We start from the raw sequence: 21,911 nt of genomic DNA on the forward strand, positions 1-21,911 counted from the left end.
GCAACTACCCCAACTTAATCTGTTAACGAAAAATGAAGCCGTACTCAAAGCGAAATCAAGAGCACCTCGTTCACAGAGAGTGCGCACTGCTGCTCGATAACCTCCATTGGAGGCGTGCGAGGCCGGTCCGCAGATTGCACGGCTAAAAATAGCCGCGAACCCGTTCGCGCTCTCATATCGGCGGCGGATCGTTGAAGCGCCAGGGTAAACAAAGCAGGTCGGCCTGTGTGCGACGCTATTGTTTTCTTTTCCACCGCGGAGAAAAAAAGCGAGAGTGGTCATTTATCTGGTGGTGTATCCTGCTGCGACGTCATTTAAGGCACTTTCTAAGCGTACTTCCACCATATATTAGGCGCGACATGCATTACAAGCTGCCCACGAGCTCATAACTTAGACTGAGTGCTTCTTCTCTCTTCGCTTATGAGAACGTATTTAACATGCCACGTATATTAATATGGTGAAGAAATTATGTGGTTGCGAAAAATTTCATCGCTAATTGCTCCAAATTAAACATGCCCGCCTCGATTTCTCTGATGGGCACCGGAGTCTTGCTGCACGGCTTAATAGGTTAGGTTCGTTGGCCAGGTCTTTACTCATCTTCGGCGTGATAGCACGGGACAGGATAACACGTAAACGGACAAGTTGATCTGCGTGTGATTCTCCGCACTACATGGGCCATTCTTGTATTTCGGCTCCATCAAAATTTGGCCGCCGCTGCCGAGGTCGACCTCGTTGCCTAGTGCTCATCACTCTACCGCAACAAATACTCAGCCAAGGCTGCGGCTCTTTTTCTGGCATCGTACTCTATGCATCCGTGCAGCGTCGTGTTTTTCCTTCCAATGCAGCTTTATCTGAAGCTTCTCTGAGGTTAACTTCAATTACCCTTGCAAAATCGTTCCAGATTACGGTTGCCGAGTACAGTGGGGACGTTTTTAAGATGGTATTTGGTACAGGCGAGTTTGCCGCTGTACTGTATTTACCTTTACCGATAATAAACACTAAGCGCGTAACCCTTGGTGCAACAAATCGTACACTTCAAGAAACGCACTGCGATGCAAAAGAATTCTATCACGGACAGCGAAATGTGAGCAAATACACCCGCTACGCCAGATGCGGTTTGTCTCAAACTGCCTGTAAAGGGTGCACCCTTGCAAACACATTCATTGTGAGAGAAAGCTGCCTCAGAACGCGCAGGCTGCTTACGCACGTGTGGATGTGCAGCTTCCGGTCCACCCTGCCCGTGGTGTCCAACCTGACCGCCATGAACCTGTGGGACGGCGTGTGCATGTTCTTCATCTACGCGTCCATGCTCGAGTTCATCATCGTCAACTACCTGTACCGTAACCTGGGCCTCCGGCAGCGGGCGGCCGCCGCACGGCGGCCCAGTCGCCCGGCCTCGGCCGACCCGCTACGAGTGCCCCCGCCACGAGCAACCCACGAGCATCTCGAGATGAAGGTACGTCCATTTAACCTACTAGCGGCTGCAGTTTCCCACTGCTTCCCACTAATCATTTCCTATTCTCAGTAATTACTGTGTAGTTTTGGTGCACCTTTGCAACTTTGACTTTGACTACGGTGATCCCGTGCACTACATTTCAGGACAGATGTCGGATGGTACTGAGCCATACAGTCGAATACATACAACTTCTCCGTGCAGAAAAATACCTAAAAGGGTGACGAGAGGAGACTACCTTTCCTTCTGTATATATAACAATTTTATTACACCGTAGCTGTGCATCTACATGGCTGAAAGGAAACCCTGTGAGCTTAAGTATTTTGATCAATATGGTATTCTGCCGTTCACGCTTGGAGACGGGTTGAGTGTGTTTGGTGAGGCGGGATATGAATCGGATGTTGTTGTGGCCGTAACGCTCGAAACTGAGATCTCCGTTTTTCCGGCGAAGTTTAACAGCCTAATTGAGAAGGGAATACCCATTAGACGTGTAATATAATTAGAGAGAAATATTTCTGGTCAGTATCATACATCTTGCAGTTTTTGTAGTTAGGAGGACTCCGCACACATATGAAATTTCGGCCAGCTGCGTAGGTGTCTATATCAAAGAGGCTACTTTGGTGTATAGTACTACGACATTGATTGATAAGGCTTCCTTGATATAGTACTTCTATGCTTTGCGTATCGAACGGTGTGAAGCGCCTTCTCCAGTCGACGGGTGTATGACGGCATGAGCAGGGCTCACCATTTGTTCTGTGGGTCAAATGAGCCGCACTCGTAGTCGCGCCAAGAGCATGAAAAGCGTTCAGGACCCGGGAGTGCAACGCTTCCCGTTCGGCGAGAGCTCGATCGATCGCGTAGTGGCGTAGGATCAAGAGGGCGCGGTGAGGGTCTGCGCTAGCTTGGCGCGGTGGGCTCGGTGATTCACGGGCCGATTATGCTTCGCCTAGGAACTTCCATTTCCCGTCTCCCACGGCACCACTTGATCAGGAGAGCACTCCAGAGGACGAGGCAGGAAAGTGCGCGGAACGAATCACTTCGCTGTCGCTTCCGTTTATTCAGGTCGCTTACTTCCCAGCTTGTTTTCTTCTCCTGCATGTCTGTACTTTCTGCCTATAGGAACCCCCAGACTAATCATTACCGTTCGCTTTCGTTCGTACTATGATGAGGTCGTGTGACGGATCTAGCTGCGCAAGACCAGCGTATGAATCGGCTACTTTTGAGCCTTACAAATACGTTGCGAATACGAAGGCAGTGCGGACACAAACCTCACTGCTCCTGGTAGGATGTCACTAGTTTCTTTTCTGAAATCTGAGTGTGGTTTTGTTCGGCTAGCTAGCTGAATCCGGCAACCAATTTTCAGGAGAAAATTGGAGCTGAAATTGCGATGTACAGGTAAAAGTAAGAGCAGTCTCGTGGAGGCGATGTACTTATCCTTAGTGGCCGCAGTCAACACTGTGAAGGATAGCTTGAGAGTACTGTGACCCATGCCACTAGGATTGAGAGCCTGCTCGCAGATGTGCTGCACATCCACGTTCCGTATATCAGTGCTTAGGTATTACGGCAGTGGGTGCCTCATCACTGAATATATCCGCAATGGAAGAATGCGCGATGCCAGGAGCAATCTCAACCTCGCGCCCCGGCCAACACATAACTCGTTCACTAAGGCGTCCATTCCTTCGGAAGATTCTTGGGAAGCTTGACGCTGTCACTGCAGTATTTCGGTTGAGCTCCAGATGAAAAAGTTTGTACGCAGTAAACTGCACCAATTACACTCCTGTGTAGACAGCCTTGCGCTCATATTTCAATCGAGATATGCAGTCTCGCTTCTTGTAACTTGAAAAACGTTGTATTACCAAAATTCTAATGCAAACATAATGCAGGAATCTTATTTCCCCTAACTGCACAGCGTACAACAGAGGATAAAACTTCATTCTCACTGCTGTTCGTTGCAAGATATATTAGCATATATGTTATGCAACCACTCTCTTCGCGCCCCTAGTGATCGACTGGTTGCGCGCCGGGAACGAACGGCGCCAACAACGTTTGGAAGCAGCTACAGTCACTTCGAATCCAGAAGTACTGCATGCCTCTAGGACCTCTTTCGTGATAACAGCACAGTTCGTATGCGTTGGAAAGAAACAAAAATTGCACACGTTGCGCGCAGGGACGAGAAAATGGACCGAACAAGCGCTTGTCCATGATCTGCCACCACTGCGCTTCCAACGTAAATTCAGGCCCTTCCATGAAGCGAGCGAGAATGGAATGTTCGGTGCCCGTAAACGGAGCTTCAATGCGAACTGTGATAGGGGTTGCCAGCATGCAGCTTCACTCGTGTCTTCAGAAATGCGTTGACAGGCACCAGTCTCTTGGATACTCGGGGGACAGCGAGGAGATGATGATGCGCCTAAAAGGCACAAGCACCTCGCCTTGCTCTCCAATCTCCGGCGGCCGACGTGTTCAGCCACGCGTCTAATCACACCGAGCGACGAGGGTCGGAAGCCTGATTTTCGCGCCGCTCAAAGTTCAACATGCGGTATTAGCAATTCGGGAGCCAGGTTTCGAACCTCTTTCTTCCAAACCCCCAATGACCCGTGAATGGTGTGTACGCGCTGCATTTGTAGGAATGGTGAGGATCTGGCAGGCATAGATAATATATAGGAAGCGCTAGTCAGGGCTCAAAAACTTTAGTTCGTTTCGGTTTCAGCTACTTCAGCGCACTTGGCGTCTGCAGGAGATCGAATGCTTAAAAGGAGTAATTCCGGCATATGCAAGCAGAGCGACAGGCTTCGGCGAATGCCGAACAATAAAAGTGCGGCGACAGCCGAATTTTCAGAGGCACTGGGAAAGGAGTTTAATGTGTTTTTGCCGGCTCTGGTTTAACTCACCCTCGGGGATTAATTTTTCGTTTTTTTTTTTTTTTGCAGTATACCGCGGTCGTGCTAATGATACGACGCTCCAGCTCGCGTTCCTCCGGTCGCTATGGCAGAAATTGGTGCGAATATCTCCATGAGCTGTATAAGAAGTTCACTACCACCGGTGTTGGTCGAACACCCGCGTTGACAAGGGTGTGACAAGGAAAAAGACGTATTTTTAACCGGAGACATTGCCTTGTACCTAACATTAAGCTCTCGTATTCTCGTGTGGCCGGATCGCTCGTGTGCTCGACAACGTCATGCAATTTTCCTTCGCCCTTAAAAATTATATTGTACGGCCCTTTCTGGCTTTCGTAAAATTCATGCGGCATCTAAAGAAGCCTATATAGCCGAGAAAATTCTATTGCAGATAGGAAAACTTTTCATATCCACCTTTTGAAAACTCCTTGCGTCGAGATCGAATCAGGCACTATGATCGCCGTTGAGTTGTGAACGTCGCTGTAGCGCAGCCGAAGATACTGATGAGTAGAAATTGCCTTCATGCACTTCAGTTTTCACTTCAGTTTCCATTCCGAAACAACCGGCGATGATGATACCGGCAGTGTATTTCTCCGTTTCCTTGCAGAGCAGTTCACTTTTCATTCAAATTAGGGTCTTCAAATACAGAGGAATTTGAATTTGTTGTTAGTGTCAATATATGCTTCGACACACGCGACAGAATGCTACATGTTTATTGCGTACGTTGAATTCGCTGTGAACGTGCCGCAGCAGTGCACGTTACTAACGTGCGTCCAAACAGCTGATAGTGGTCAGCCATAGAAATGGGGACAGACCACCGCATCAGTACCGCACTCCTGTTGTACAAGCACCAAATGTGCGCTGCAAACATAATCCTATCACTCGGCATTAGTCCTACCGGAGGGAATCTCAGGACCACTACCGCTGTAGCTGTACACAGCGCATTTGCATGACCTTGGATATAACGTTTGCGAAGAAAACGATGGTCGACATGCTGTGGTGCTGGCGCGCCTAAACAGCAGTTCCGGTAGCTTTACGATGGGAGTAGCAGCGTTGTTTTGTAGGCAATGACCACTCCAACTCCTATAAACCGAGGGTTCATGCAATCTATAATTCATATAATCAACGAAGGAGACCGGACGCTCGGCACCTTAGAAAAACTGAGAACTTCAGGATGGCCCGGCCGAAACTGTTATACATGAAGACGATTCCAGAGGCTTCAGTCGCAGCATGTCTTAAATACCCGCGTTATTCAGATGTCATTTGTAATTCGTATGCTGTTCCGAAGTATAGAATCAGTGTCTGCCCGTTTAGATTTGTATGAATATTTTTTACGTTAATTGTACGCCGCGGAGAGCATGCCATCGGCGAATACGTCTCCTTCGCTCCGTGACTGGCAAGAATATCCCGCACAGTTCCGTCCGGTGGCGTGTCGTAGTCTCCAGCTTCATCTCTGATGCATGGAACTGACACACCGTGCTTACCCACCTCCAGCCTTGCCTGGCGTCCCGCTGCCCACTTCAGTATCTGATTGAGCTTGTCTGATTGAACTCGTAGAATATGTGTGCATTCGTGTCGCTTCGGAACATACGCATCAGCAGTAGAATATTGTAGCAGCTTCAATCATGCAAGATCAATCCGGGGACACTTCGGCTCCTCGTTCAGAGTATGAAGGGATAGAGATAACCGCTCCGTTCAGTGGCCTGGTGTCCTCTTTGCATATAAGACACAGGATAAGGCACAGGAGGTTTTTCTTTGACGAAGTTGAACGAACGCGCCTCAGTAGCTTACGGGCAGCGTGCAAGGTAGATGTAACGAAGACTGTATGTTCTTTGAACATGGCGGCTTATGGTGCGAAGCCAGCGTCCTCTATAAGGTGTGCGAAGAACTAAATAATACGGTCATAATTGAGGGAAGAAGCGTGACGTAATAGTCACGTGATTTTCGGCCGGAGAAATTCATCCGCAAACGTGTAAAGGGTCAGCGCGACGCATGAGGAGCGCAGGTTACCGGCGCTGTTTTTAGCAGTCCGCGCTCGTTCTTTTCTCGTTCTTCGTGTTCGCCTCGTGAGTCACATCGTTGATCAGGTGGTCTCGTACCAAAACGCGGTACGATTTGCCCGTATGGCTGAGAGGTGCAGTTATAGGTATAGGTACAGCTCCTTGTTTCCTTGTTTGAGAGCAGTTCATGAACACTGCAGCTTGCGGGGAATAGGTTGTGACAGAAATGTGTGGATTGAGTGTCGCTCACATGCAAACAGACAGCAGTGAAATTTTTTAACGAACTGAGAGATCATTTATTCGTTGAAAACCACAATACACAAGACCCAGAGTAGTAACACAGCAAGAGTTTACGGTACTGACCCACTAGACACGTTTAAACTTTGTACGAGCAGATAGCTAGCCAGCTAGCTGCCTGCTGTGCATAAATGGCGGAAGAGCGCTGTAAGTTGCAGTGGACTTTTACATAAATCTGGGCTGCCTTTCTAAACACGTTAAGGACAGACATTTGCTTCAGTGCAGCGCAAACGTACGCAGACCAAAAGGAACAAAGTCAAGCGGTCACCGAATGAGACAACTCGGAAGGTACGGGAGAACAAAAGCGTGCGAACAATCAGCTTGCAGTAACACGAAACTTTCAAGCAAGCACTTGCTCCAAGAGATTACTCTGGAAGATTTCTATGAAGCAAATGACCTCTTTTAAGACTTCTCAGCGCATAACACACAAATACAAATAGCATCTCAGCATGCGACATTTGCCAAAGGGAGCAGACCATTACTTGCGACATAGAGCACTCTGCTCTCCGATAGGTGATAAGAAGAAGATGGTATCAAGTCATCATACTACATTCAAAACTGAATACAAAAACACCCTCTTCATTATCAGTTCTTCGTACTCCTTAACATTTATGTAGGGCCTTCATTCCAGGCAACGTTCACTCGTATTTGCAAGGGACAGGGCTATAAATTTCTCCATAATGAAAGTAGTGCCCGACATTCAGAGGGATATGAACCATATCTATATTTCAAATCACTACGAAGTGTACGCTGACCACGATGTGGGACGCCACCATGCCTAAAGCTGCAAAATAGAGAAACCATCCTTGACAACGGAAGTCCGAATTTTAACGCGGTGGTATCTTCGGTAGGCACATCCCTGGTACGGAACGTGTAGAACTGCGTAGGGGATGTCATTGCAAAATGAGATCTGTCATTGTCAACGTCATCACGAGTATCACAATCTTACATTCGGTGTATCTACCGCGACCGGTGTTCGAATTTGTTCACCCCACGTCCACTGGACAACCTGCACGGGCAGCCACTTCTGTATTCTCGCTAGTATATGTCCTGCCTATATCGAATATGGCCTCGCTCATTTTACCTACCATGTAATCATTCTACGTTCGGAAACGAACCCACGCTGGCATCGGATGTCAGCACTGTTATCGCTTTCCTTTTCACAGCTCGCCGTAGTGACTCCTCGTGAGATACACTTCCAAAAACCATCCTCGTGAAGATGTACTCAAATCCGAGTACAAATCAGCCAGCCTTCAGCTAGCAGCTAAGGAAGTCGCCCTTCCAGAATGCATATAGAGATACCACACGCGCACTGAGAACGTCGCAGTAACCAGAACCGCCTGACCAGTGGCATCCACGAAGCTAACATCAATGACAGCGTTCAGGCTGCAAGGGTATCTGAAGTGGTTCACGCCGAAAGGTGAAGTCCCCAGTGTCGATATTCATAGGCCGCTTGTGGAGCTGAGTGTGAACTTAGAAGCAACCTTGCACGAAATCCTGGCAGCAAGGATAATTGGATGTGAAAATATCACGCAAAGCCACAAACACATTGGGAAAAGTTATCGAATAGATGCACACCACGCCGAACATCGAAACGGTCATCGTATAGGACTACACATGACCTTGATATCTAATGCCACTTTACTTTGCTGTCAGCCAGACAAGCTTACCTCTGCAGCAACGTGCATCAATGCCCTAAAAAAACAAGTGTCCGAAAGAACACACCAAGCACACTGCACAGATGAATGTTAGCTGCAAGTGCAAACACACACCCTGATCCATCGAGAGTGACTCTCCATGAACCATGGCACGTACAGAAACTATGCAACCGACAGAAGTCACGACCTCTCTCAGTACGCGACAGTGGAACTACCGAGAATATAACCGAAAAATACGGAGATACTAAGAACTACTAGAATCCTTGCAAGGCCCGCACAACAACGTATTAATCTAGAAATCATATCAAATGCACGCTACTCGAATGCATTCGGTACATCGGCGAATGGGTATATAAGGGGCAAACATTCGCCGCCATACTAGTGCCGAAGCATCTAAATATGACAGAACAAACTATCAGGCTACTAGACGTATACAGCTGTCTAAAGTACGCACACCCGAGTTTCACCGTACTCTTCTCTGCGGCTGAAGGGAAGAGAAGACATGCCATTCCAGTGCAAGTGATCAACGCTCCTCATACACTAGCCGGTCCTCCTCCCATTATACTGCGAAAGGAAGAAAGTGAGTGGAAGAGAACAGGGGCAGGACTCGCTTTTCTCGCCAATCCAGCTGCAAATACCGGAATAAAATATCAAGATACGTGGTGTTTGTGAGACATACGCCCCTCTGTGCCAGCAGCGACACTGTCGAGGCTCTGGGAAACAATCACTGCATATTAGACACAAGTAACGGCAGCTCCTCACATTATGCCTGAACGCACGATCCATATCACATCACTCACTCCTTAATGATGCATTGAGTGCACAAAAGACAGAAAGATAATATTATCACGGCGTACCCGGAAGCGCTACTTTCTTGGATATGAATAGACCTTTGGTAGTGTATCACATGGTGTGATACGCGGAAATTTCACGAGCGGAAACTACGGGTCCAAAATGTGCAATAATGAACGCTACTTTCTGTGAAGTAGCACTAGCCATGTCAGCCCCTTCCTCACTGTGACCAGAAAAATTCAGGGGGGGGGGGGGGGGGGGGGCGCTTTGTTGACCTAAAGCGTGAAGAGGCGAAAGCCTTAAGCACGGTGTTGCTGCTAGTGTCACTGATGTGTGGTTACGATTTTAAGCTTCGTCTGAGTGTGGAACGCGATACCGTCTTGAAACGCTGCCAGGGAGTCCACAGAACGCCATCGCGCGTTCGGCTCTACGTCTTGCTTGTCGGTAAATTAGTTTTTGAGGAAAGGAAATGTATCTTTCTCGCTTATCTCGGTGGACACGTGAACCTCGCCTTAAGGGAAGGGAGGAAGATGGGAGCGAACGAAGACACCGTATTCACTACACGCGCCTTTGTTCATTCCAAACCATCGAGCTGTACATCACTGTAATAAATACCATGTTGAATAAAAAAAAGCTGACATGGCGGAGTGGTAGCGTGCTCGTCTCGCACTCCAGAGATCCGGGTTCGATTCCCGAGCTCGACCACAATCCTTCTCGGTTTTATTTATATATCTGCTCTGACTAGAAAGCTTAACTAGGCAAACTTATTAATTAAGCAATGAACTAAACTCAGTCCCACTTAGTTGGAGCATCACTATACGATCCCTTTAATTGGTTGCATGGTTACTAGCCAAAGTACAATTGGCCCCGTTTGAAATTCGCGCTCTCTGACGTCACGACCATTTGGACCAACTGAAAAGCGTGACATTTCTGTCGACAACGCCTGCTTACAACGATGAGGCATTAAAGGCTTCGGCCTTAAAATTTCCATAAACCTGCAGGACTATCGGGCAACGTCACACATTCGAAACTCCCGCTCTCCGGGCATGGTATATAATTCTATTTCGTTACTTTCATCAATGCTTTGCAATATAGCCACGGCAGAACTATCATCATTCATTAATGCAGTCGCCGACACCGAAAATAAGCCCTTCGGTCAACGATCCGCTCCAATAGAGAAATCGAGGTTGCCCTATGTGCAGCATATGTTCAAAAAGCAGGTCTCACTCACCTGGTCTCTAGAAAATTCAAAGCTGCTCATAATGAAACGCAATAAAAAATTTGAGGGGACACTTAAGCTTCGCAATAACGCAATGACGCGATAGCCTAATGGGTTAATTCACATATATGCAGAATTCGTCATCGTCTACTTCGCATTCATAGATCCCTGGGAGCCCTCGTACCACTTCTAGCGCAGTCGTGCAGCGGGTAAGCGATAAGCCGCTGCCCTGGGATGGCAGATGCTGCCATTGGTGGGCGTTATACGGCCCACCGTGCTCTCCCCGAGCTGCTAATTATTAACTGAACTGCCACCTGCCACGGTGCGCAGGTTGTGATGATGCCGCAAGATCATCTTACCTAAGTGGCCCACCAACCTTTTCGGTTGATTCTCTGGGGATTTTTCGTAGACGCAGAGGCCTACGGCAACGCCGTATTTTCTGCGACACGAGCTCTTTAACGCTCTCGCGTTAGAAGCTATGGCAGGAATGACAATATAAGAACCTTCACCGTCGCTATGAAAGCCCGGAACAGTACCAAGGCAACGCCCGCTTCTTATTCACAGCTGCGCCTACGTGTTCCTCTGCTTCAAACACAATGAGTGCAACACAGCCGGTACCTTTACTAGCTGCCTTAACAAGCTTCCTAGAGTCACAAAAATGGTTCCAGGAATTCCACCATGCATTGTGTCGAGGGTTTTCGATGAGCTGGGAGTCTACAGCAACGACGTATTCAACGAACACATCAGCTACGAAATGTGACGTCGATGTGATACAATCTGGCATCTCTCCAACTCCAACTTTTCAAATTCACAAGGTGGTCAAGAGGCGTACAGCGATAGTAGACAATGACGGCTACCCCCATTGGCCGCGACAGCCCTAAGCATCACCCGATCTTCATTTTTTCAACCACAACTCACTGAGAGGGCAAAAGCGCATTCTCCATTCTCACTGAAGCCTTACGCAAAAAAGCGATGTATGGATGATCGCTGACTCGGAACCGAATGAAGAAACTATGCCAGCAACAGACGCCATCGATACCTTCTCGATCTTTCAGGATCCTTTGCAACGGGAAACGAACTCCTTCCCTACATCAGTATGTCGGCGGACTCACTCCGGCTCACCCACGCTCATATCCAGATCATTATCTCAGTCGTGAGTCCGCGCTCAGGCTCGGATCATGGTCAGTGTTTCCGCGACGATAGTGTGAGCGCACGTTCTTGCTGACAGCAGAGGGTAGAAAAGATTTACTGCCGTGACCAAGGAGGCTTACGAGCGACACGGTTTGGCGATGTCTGTGAGCTACCGAAGATGATTCCCCGGAAATGACGAAGATGGCTTTCTGTCCCTTCCCCTTAACTAGTTTACGCAGGGTGGTTGCGTTATGAGCCGCGTGAGGATGTACCGGTGAGTCAGGGTCCTGGTAGCGTATCTCGGTAAGCTCGGGGGCGGGCCACTCCCGCACTTCACTGAGTCCATGTGTGCATTCCCTTAGCAAAAACTAATACGTTTGGAATATACGGTGGGCTATTTAAATTGTATTTTAAACATATTTTGTATTCATGAATGCACTAAAAATATGTAGGAAATACGTTCCTGAAATTTCATGCTTGGTATTCGAAATATATTTTTAAAATGTGCCAAAAATACCTCACTTAAAGCATACTTCGAGCACTTTTCAAATACGTGAAAAAATATGTATGCAGTTTTAGCATCTTGTCAGTGTATTAAAAGTGTATTTTCGAAAATATGAAATTAATTCATCGAAAGTATACTTCAATCCTAGAAAACGGGCAGCCCTTGTAAACGTATATGTATGCAGTTTTAGCATCTTGTCAATGTATTAAAAGTGAACTTTCGTAAATATGAAATTAATTCATTCGAAATATACTTCAATTATAACAAACGGGCAGTCCTTTTAAACGTATTTGCACACTTCTAGCTGCCGTTGAACAGTCGAGTGCTCGAAATCGCGTTTCGGGAAATGGCATTTGCTTGTCGTCAATGTCTTTGAAGTGTACTTCCGTAAATACGCAATTAATTCGTCCAAGTAACACTGAAATTCTAGCAAATTGGCAGTCCGCATTAGCATGTTTGCAGCGCACTACAAGCTGTCGTTGAACAATCTAATGCTCAAAATCGAGTTTCGGGATCGCATTTTGGTGCTGGCCATCTATTTAAAGGGTACTTTCGTAAATACGCAATTAATCCGTCTGAAATATATTTAAATTCTAACAAATGGGTTGTCCGCGTAAACATATTTGCATTACACTTCAAGCTACCGTGGAACAATCTAAGGCTCGAAATGACGTTTCAGCGAAGAGTGAAAACTTTCCCTTTCCTGTCATCCTTTCGTTTATGGTAACTTCTAGCAGGAAGGTGATCACCACTTATACCCCTGCTACACGGGCGCTTCGAATGCCTTCCAACCGAATGTCATCTAACGATGCTACACGTGTTCTGTCTAAGGGAGTGCTTGAAGATAATATTACGCCAATGAATATTAACCACGTCAGCATGAAATTTCCCCGGGAGTGCGCCGATGAGGACGACTGCACTCATACTGTTGTTTACATCGCTTGTTTACATAACATAAAACGCAATCTGCGCTTTCGTTCTATTAAACAATGTTTTCTTTTTTACTGGTTGTACTCGTACTTGTTTAAGCAGTGCGACAATGTGTGGGAAGCGATGATGCGATCGCACGCCTGAGAAAGCCGGGTTGTTGGCATCGCGCAGGACTGGCGCTTCTCGCTTCTTGTCCCGGCTTTCTCCGACGTGATCAGTACTTTTTTTTTAAATTACTTTATCCAGAAGTATGTCTGGCGACTGTTATCCACAAGCTAGCGACGGCGACGACTGCTGCTGGCCGTAAAGCACGGCTCGGCAGTCTGGGTCACACCGGCGATTCCCGTTCATCGTACGCGTGCCCTGCGATGTAAGCAATAGTTGATTTCAGGTCACTGTTGCCAAAACTACAACTGGTTACCATTTGCATTCGCTAAAGCTTGTGATTCGCTCTTCACAACCGCCGAAATCACAGATCCAACCCTGCGAAATCGCTGGGCCTAGTCGTCGCGGAAGGCAACAGAGCCGTCGTCGACTGAAATTGATCTGGCAAGCGCTTATCGCTGGTGAGTGTTCAGGTGTGCACACGTGAAATATAGCCGTTCGTTTCGCTCATTTAGAAGCGCGAGCATATACACACCGCCGCCTCATCACCGTGCTCTCGCTCAGCCGCCGACAAGGCTGACCGTCCGCCGACCGGATTCGTCGGTGCCGTTGGCCTGAAAAACGTGTCCCTCTAGAATCATATTATAGTAAACTAGATATTTCACTATAATTACATGCTGTTGTTCAGCGTGATATATACTGTCGTTGTCGGACTAGTGTGACCGCCGTCGTCGTCGTCGCTGTACGCTGAAAACGAGCTGAGGCTTTCGAATGCGTTTCGAAAGTGTCGTGCAGCACCGCGGCAGTCCGTCGAGTCCGAATGTCATTCCTATTCTCGAATGTCATTCCTATTCTCGAATGTCATTCCACTCAATGTCATTCCAACATTTCCGTGTGAGAACGTGATAGCATTATACCAGCAAAAGCGCCTTGGGTACTTCTGGGTCCGAATAAGCCAGCGGAAAGGACCCCGTCTGGAAGGGCAGACCGGCTGCCATACACACCCATGTATCTGTTGGTTGACAGTTCGACTCCTGACCTGTGCCTGACGCAAGTTTCAACTAGCAATTCCGTTCTCTATTAACCGCAGATTCGAACGCGACCAGTAGGGTACTTCTGCGATAATTTGGCAGCCCACAGTATTTGCGCAAAAAAAGGCCTCACCGTGCAAAATAGTGCGTCGTTTTCGCTGGGTATATATACAGCAAGCCAAGTATAGCGCTTGTCGTAGGATTTGTTTGCCTTGTCGCTGTCGTCTTGGTATGCTGTGTGTAGGTATCTGCCGTTCCCATTCAATCACGTGACCTTATAATATCAGACTCCTGTTGATTAATACCCGTGTACGATTTGTTCTCCAGTTGAAGAATTAACCCATGTCATTCCATGGAGCCGCCCAGTAGACTTTTTTTTAAGCCCGAGTAAACATATTTTTAATGTATTAAATGTACATTTTTAGTATATTTCTAATGTATATTTTTATTATATTTTTAATGCATTATAAATATGCTAAGCGGGCAAAAATGTACTTTTCACGTATTTTTAAGAACATTTAAAATATTATTCCTAGTATACTTAGAAAGCATTAGTATTGCAGTTTAAGCATAGGGACAAAAAAATGCGAAATAAATATGAAATTAATACAATACGTTTGAAATGCATTTTAGCACATCCTCTTTTTCGCTAAGGGTTGTGTCGAAACGAGTCAGTCCGAATGACTGCTCAGCCTAAATGAGTTTGCGGTAGCGAGTTCGGGTAATCCCGAGCGTGTGTGAGTTGTATTGTTACCATAGGTTGACAAAACATTTGTGAGTGAGCACTCGTGATTTTGCTGAAGTGTGCGCACACCATTCCTTTCCCTTCTTTGTGAGCATGCTCAGTTTCTGAGGAATAACGCATGCTGCATCGTATGATCGACATTGTCAGAACATACCCAGCCCCACCGCGGTGGCTGAGTGGTTGCGGCGCTCGGCTGCTGACCCGAAAGACGCGGGTTCGATCCCGGCCCCGGCGGCTGTATTTCGATGAAGGAGAAATTCTAGAGGCCCGTGTGCTGTGCGATGTCAGTGCACGTTAGAGAACCCCAGGTGGTCGAAATTTCCGAAGCCCTTCACTACGGCGTCTCTCATAGCCTCAGTCGCTTTGGGACGTTAAACCCCAATAAACCAAACCAGAACATACCCACAAGAACGACTGAGACGTTCTTGTGGGTATGTTCTGGTTGTCTCAGCCTTAACCGACCTTACCTTGCAACGGACTGGCTACTGGACTCCACACCTGAACACCAGAATAGCCGCCACAGACGCAACGATCAACCACAGGTCTTTATCACAAAAAAAGTTCATCTGTATCATCTTCTAGGCCCTACCAATTTTTGAGCTGCCTATAGTTTTCGTCAAGCTTCACGAATTCGGATAATTTCGGACCTTACATCCGGACTCCCGCTATGATAAATTCATCGTATTCATAACGGCAAGCATTACGCCATATCCATATAATAGTCTCGTTGCTATCCATAGCTTGATTTGAGAGCACCTTCTTGCACCATAGGAATCGTGCAAGTATTACAGCACTTCGTACAGTTGTGCACTCGATTCAAGGCAGAATGCACCGAATCCCTCGCTGCCAGTACAGTAGACTACAACAAGGTTCCGCATGGTCCACGCGATCTGCTTGCATCGCACCGAGTTCGACTTCTTGAAAAGTCCAGGAAAAGGAGGCCAGCCCCATAACGCGCATGGTCGCCGCATTGTACCTTCGGGAATAGCTTAGCGAACCGTGCCGGCAAGCCACGAATATTCCTGCAATGCTTCACATCGACAGTAAACATAACCCTTGGCCTGCCCTCCTTGCTATTAGTTTGTGGTGCTACAATTCACCTCCACGTGCCACCAATATGAGAAGGTGTCTCTTGTTGCTGTCGCCATTTCTGCACAAGACGATGGTACTCATGAGCGGTGACCTCAGCAGTCGCACACGTAACACGTTTATGACTAGAGTGTCAAGCTCTCTATCGAGCTCACAACCTGAACAGGAACGTATGCCCAGTGTTTCCATTTGTCGAAATTAAAACGACGGCAACAATAATAATAAATCCTGCGGTGCTATCCGCCGGTCGAAAAATTTGAATACGCTCCACAAAGTGCAGTGTCAGCGGCCTCATCGCTTTCTAAACCATTCCGCTGCGCACTCTTGGTAGCGTGCTCGCCGATTCCATTGCGTTCCGAGTCGGTGCATACCGTAGCATTGCCACGCACACTTCGAGGTGCAGCGTCACGGTAGAATACGTTTTGCGCATCTCCCGCGCTACCTCAAAATTATTGTAATTATTACTGGTCACGGTAACTTCTCCCGGAAGTCCAGGGTAAGCACAGGAGTGTGCACTTCGGTAGGACAGAAACAGGGGTGGTATTCTCCCGGTGTCGCCTTTTGCGACATGTCGCATTCGCTCTTCGCTGATTAGCTCGAGCCGCGGTGACGGCGGCGTGACGACACGGACCCGCCTTCCTGCTACGTCATCGTGACGTCGCCCCAATTTACTACGCTTAGTCGAACAACGGAATGCGCTGATGCGATTCGCGCGGGCGACGGGCTACCGTTAGCGTACGAACGCAATCGGCAGTTGCGGCTTTTGCGCCCTTGGCGTGAACACATGGCGACGTCCTTTCAAGCGAGAGCCGCCCGCTTCAGCCAATTCAGCAGTCCTTGCGATTCCGGTCGGCATGTTTACCGGCAACTACTGGTGGTGTTACTTTTCGCTATGACTTACCTTGCTTCGACGATAAAGTTTAAGCTGCAATTCAGCCTAGTTTTTTAGATACGCTCTCGATTCTGGAGCGCGCAAGCCTAATGGGACCTCCAGCTACACTGCTACCGTCTGCAACTGCCCGAAACGCAGCCATGACGCAGCCGACACCTAGCACAACCGTCCGGAACGAAACAAAAATAGATTTGGAGCTCTTTCGCGGTGTTTTATAGACTTAAATGAAGTAAAGCGAGTTTATATTAAATTTTCATATGTTTTTTGAACATTAGACGTCATGTGATGGCAAATATTCTTGCTATAAAAGATACGAAACTACTGCTGCTAGTGAATCAGCAGTGGTAAATTGTCGCTTCTCGGAGTGAATGAATGCACCGCAGACGAAATTGCCGGCGGCTTTTTCCGTTTCTTCGAGCATCTGTAAGCACTTTTTTAGGCCCCGCCCATATGCGACATGTCGCAAAAGGCGACACCGGCAGAATACCACCCCAGATAGCCCCGCCAGATGTCACGTGTGGGTGAATGAGGCCGACCGGTCTGGCAATTGAAGATTGCACCCCGCGGGGATTGGAAGCGTGGCATCCTCTCCCACTACTTCACATTGAAGCTGCCGGACCAGTGAGACGTTATTAGAAGACCCTAGAATTATTTAGCTGCTGTCCCCGTGCTTTCTCTGATAAAAACCTACTCTCCCCGCTCTGTCACACGTCGGTCGAGCCGCTCGAGTAGCCGTGTGCTCGCACATGCAAAGTCTGAAGCTCAAATCCCTACGCCTGCTTTACGAACGGTTTGATTCTGAACATAGCGGTGACCGGGGCTCTGACCCTGGTCACCCCGGGTCCATTCAAGACCCGGCTGAACACGTCGGCCGCCGGAGTGTGGAGGACTAGGCAACGTGCTTGTGCGCGTTAGGCCCATCGTCCCCCCACTGTCCCCCGGGTATCCAAAGGGCGGATGCCCGTTGCTCCTGCTGGTGATGCGCGTTTTTTAGAGCGCAGATCTTTGGCGCCCGTCCACTGCAGACCGGATGCCCAGTAGTAGCCCAGGTGTGGTAGTAAAGTCGATTATTTCGGCGTCTCGGCTCTAAAAACACACAGCAACACTTCACAACCAAAAGAGAAAACAGAGATGACTGCGACGACACCGGCAAAAGTAAATTTAGCTAAACTGGTGCCGTTTTAAATTTTGGTTTAGAGCTAGCTTCTGGGCTTTGCGAGTGGAGACAAAATAAATTTTTGAATCTAGTTGCGCCAAGCTGTTTGCAAGGACTGACCACATCATTTGCGGCAGTTTCTGTCAAATAAATTCAGCTTTTTCATGAGCTGTGCAGTTCTTGATGGTGCGTTTATAAAGTAGTTACAACTGCCGCTGCTTTTATCTGTCCAAAACCAGAAACTATTTTGTTCCACGGATTACCGTTCCCCCCCGCGCATAGTCTGCCTCGGGAGACATCCTTCTTTGCTCACTGCTCGTTTTGTGCAGTACAGTGCCGTAGAAATAAGGTCATGGTGTTTCTGGGTGGCCACCCACTTTGTATACATTTGTTTTGCCCTCAGTCATGAGTGTGTATGCAATGTTTTGTTTGTTTGCATTGTTCAATAAACTTCCCTTTTCTTCCGCTGTGTGTCATTTTGTTGGCAAGCAAAGACCGGTGTATTATGTATTGAAAAGGAGGCATGATACGTCATTCTTTCTGTCTTCTTCGAAAATTAAGCCTGCTTCCAAGCTAGGCCGCCCTCTCCTCTTTAATTTTACCACACCGAGGGCATGCATCTGTAGGCGTGGCGGCCTGGTGAGCGCAGGTTCTCTCGCTCTGACGAAGTCGCCATGAAGGAAGAAAAGGGAGTGGGGAGGAGGTGGGCCGCTGGAGGCCGGCCGTCTGTTGTGCTCCAAGGAGCCGGAGTATGGTTTAATTAAATTCGCACGGCCGAACCACATAAAGCCGACTTCTTGGCCCAAGTCGATGTTCGCTCTGTGTCTCGGAAGTAGATTTTTAGAACGCAGCTCTTTGGCGCCCGTTTCTGCGTTTCGCGGCGTCGCCGTTGTCGTCGCCGTTGTCCGTTGTAACCAGCAGTGGACACTTCAGTCGTGCTTCAAGCTGCGAAACCAATGGAGCGGCACCTTGGAAAGCGAGGAAAGGCGCATAAGTGCCCTCTTGGACCGTGGACACCTCAATCGTGCTTTAAGCTACGTGGCGGTAGTGACATGTGCTCTGCATGCGTTGGCATTGAGAACGTTGTGCCATAAGGAAAATAAGTGCGCATAACTGATTCCCTGGGTCAGTGGACGCCTGAATCGCGGTTATAGGAACGTGGGCCGATGAGAGAGAGAGATTTGGGTGGTAGGCATTGGTGGTGGTGGTGAAAAACATTTATAATACAATAAATATTTACAGAGAGGTGATTGGGGTAGGCCCTATTGGCCCTTTCCCCTAACAATACTAGGTGGAGCCCCTATTCCGGGGCCCCATTGGCAAGCAACGCCGCCCGCGTCCGGTGAACCAAGGCCTTTTGGGTCTTTAGGTCCTGACAGCCGAGCAGGGCCGCCTCCCAGTCCTCTCTGGTGGGGTTGGGGTTGGGGGGGATAGATGGGTTTGACTGACACGCCCAAACCATGTGGAAGGTGTCAGCCACCTCCCCACAGAACTGGCACGCGCCATCAAAGGATGTATTGAAATGTTTAAGCACCGCCGGGCACAGTACAGTGTTAGTAAGAATTTTGATGAGGAGGCGCTCGTCAGCGCGATCCAGACCCTTACAAGGGGCCGGGTAGCGCCGGTGCTCCTCCTTGTAGTAATCGGTGATTTGTTTGAATGTAATGGCCAGATTGTCTGATTGGGAGTACCCTTCCAAGGACAGGGAGATAGCCCGGGGAGAGAGTGCGCGGGCGGCCTGATCGGCCTGTTCGTTTCCCTGGAGTCCCTGGTGACCGGGGGCCCAAATCAGGTTGCGTGGAGTTGGATCTTCAGATCGACAGCTATATTCCAGTATGCGCCAGGCAAGCGGGGGAGCCCAGCCCAACTCGTAGTTCCGACAGGCCCCTCGCGAGTCGGTGATGATGTGTTTCGACTTGGGAGTAGTGAGAGCAAGAGCAATGGCAATCTCCTCCGCGTGTGTTGCGCTGTAGGCTTTGAAAGTGAGCCCGTTGACTGTGTTTGTGTTGTGTACGACTGCGGCCGTGTACCACACCCCGTGGTGTGGGCCGGCAACGTCCACGTAATACACATGTTGTTGGTTACCATAGTACCGCGCCAACGCTTCCGCGCGCGCCTGGCGACGACCGCTATGGTCTTCTCTGGACATGTTGCGGGGAAGGGGTCGGACCCGGAGGGCGCGTCTCCAGGGTGCTGGCACTCTCTCCCTTTCCTCAATATGGTAGTCATGTTTGATGTGTAGCCGGTCCAAGAGGCGGCGACCGGACGTGGTCTGTGCAAGACGCGTGTATTGGTTGACTAAGTGGGCCTCTCGAAGCTCCCGAAATGTGTTCACCACGCCCAAGGCCAGAAGTCGCTGGTTGGACGTGGTGACCGGGAGGTCGAGAGCCCGCTTGATGACTTTCCGGTGGATGACCTCCAGTTGGTCATCATCATGTTTGCGCAGGTGCAAGTAGGGGGTTGAGTAGAGGATTCTACTCGTTACGAAAGCATGGGCAAGCCGCAGTGCATCCTTGCTTCGTAATCCGCCCCGCTTGTTGGAGACCCGGCGGACCATGCGGCCCACCTGGTCTCCCACCGTGCGAAGTTTGGCTAGGGTGGTGTCGACTCTGCGTTGGTGGTGTATGAAGAGACCAAGGACGCGGATCTCCTTGGACTCCCGGATCGGTCCCGAGGGGAGACTGATGCAAAGCGGGGTTGTGTCCCTAGGGGAGGGACGTATGTGCACAAATTCTGATTTCGACGGGGCGCACTGGAGTCCGCAGTAGGCCGCGTAGTCGTCGACTAGGGTCGCCGCTGCTTGCAGGCAGGATTCCATGTGGCCCAGGTTACCTTGCGTGGCCCAGATTGTAATGTCATCCGCATAAAGAGCGTGATGTATCCCGGGCAAAGAGGACAATTTGGAGGGAAGATGAAGCATTGCCAAATTGAAGAGGAGGGGAGACAGGACCGCGCCTTGAGGTGTTCCCCTCGAGCCGATGGTGTATGGCCCGTGTTCCGCATCTTGTATGCGTATGTAGGCTTGACGGTCTGTAAGAAATTGTTTTATGTAGTTGAATGTTTTGTGGCCACAGTTGGTGTTACTGAGGTGGTCCAGGATTACTTCGTGTTTGACGTTGTCGAATGCGCCTTTAAGATCCAAGGCCAGGACCACCTTGTCGTTGTGGGGACATTCGACAGGATCTAAGATGTCGTGGTGAAGCTGCAGAAGTATATCCTGTGCAGACTTGTGAGGGCGAAAACCGAACATGGTGTCCGCGAAAGTGTGCTGTGTTTCTAGAAAATCGGAGAGTCTGTCGCGCACCATCGTCTCCATCAGCTTGCCGACACAAGACGTGAGGGAGATGGGGCGAAGGTTCTCCACATGTGCCAAAAACGTGGCGCTGAAGCCATAGGCTGTCGGCGTTCATTGTGTTCATTGGCGTTGTCGTTGACAACGTTTTTACACTCATCATTTTAAGAAAAGGAAGTGCACATAACTGGCTCCCTGCGTCAGTGGACGCCTCAATCGCGCTTATAGGTACGTTGTTGTTGTTTCGACTGAGAGAAGGATGAAAAGGAAAGTGCACGGGCCTGCCGACTGACTGGAGCCTAGCCACCACCGCTGCCACGAGCAGATAGATGAGAGTTAAAAGATAAGAGGAAGGGGTGAAAGTAGAGACGCGCGTCGCAACAACCACGCCGAAGCGAAGACGCTGGCTGAAACAACATATACCCGAAGATCCCTCCTAGTAACCCTTATAGGTACTTGGGGTGATGAGAGAGAGATGTGGGCTGTACGCATTGACAACGTTGCGCCAGAAACGCGGCGCTGAAGCGATAGGCCATCGGCGCTCATTGTGTTCATTGGCGTTGGCGTTGACAACGTTTTACACTCTGATCATTTTAAGGAAATGAAGTGCGCATAACTGCCTCCCTGGATTAGCGGACGCCTGAATCGCGCTTATAGGTACGTGGGGGGATGAGAGAGAGGTTTGGGCTGCATGCGTTAGCGCTGACAACGGTGAGCGAACT

At 48.9% G+C, this 21,911-nt stretch overlaps 1 protein-coding gene across 1 annotated transcript in view; it reads left to right on the top strand.

Annotated features, from left to right (window-relative positions):
• The window catches only part of pHCl-1 (pH-sensitive chloride channel 1), an 82,923-nt gene that overhangs the window by 49,725 nt on the left and 11,287 nt on the right, over positions 1–21,911 (top strand). Inside the window, exon 8 of the mRNA XM_089548471.1 lies at positions 1,222–1,456. Within this exon, the coding sequence (XP_089404597.1) occupies positions 1,222–1,456 (235 nt within the window). The remainder of the gene's footprint in view (positions 1–1,221; positions 1,457–21,911) is intronic.

Source organism: Amblyomma mixtum, chromosome 6 (genome assembly GCF_055824585.1).
Source record: "Amblyomma mixtum isolate Tamu chromosome 6, ASM5582458v1, whole genome shotgun sequence".
Classification (NCBI taxonomy): Eukaryota; Metazoa; Arthropoda; class Arachnida; order Ixodida; family Ixodidae; genus Amblyomma; species Amblyomma mixtum.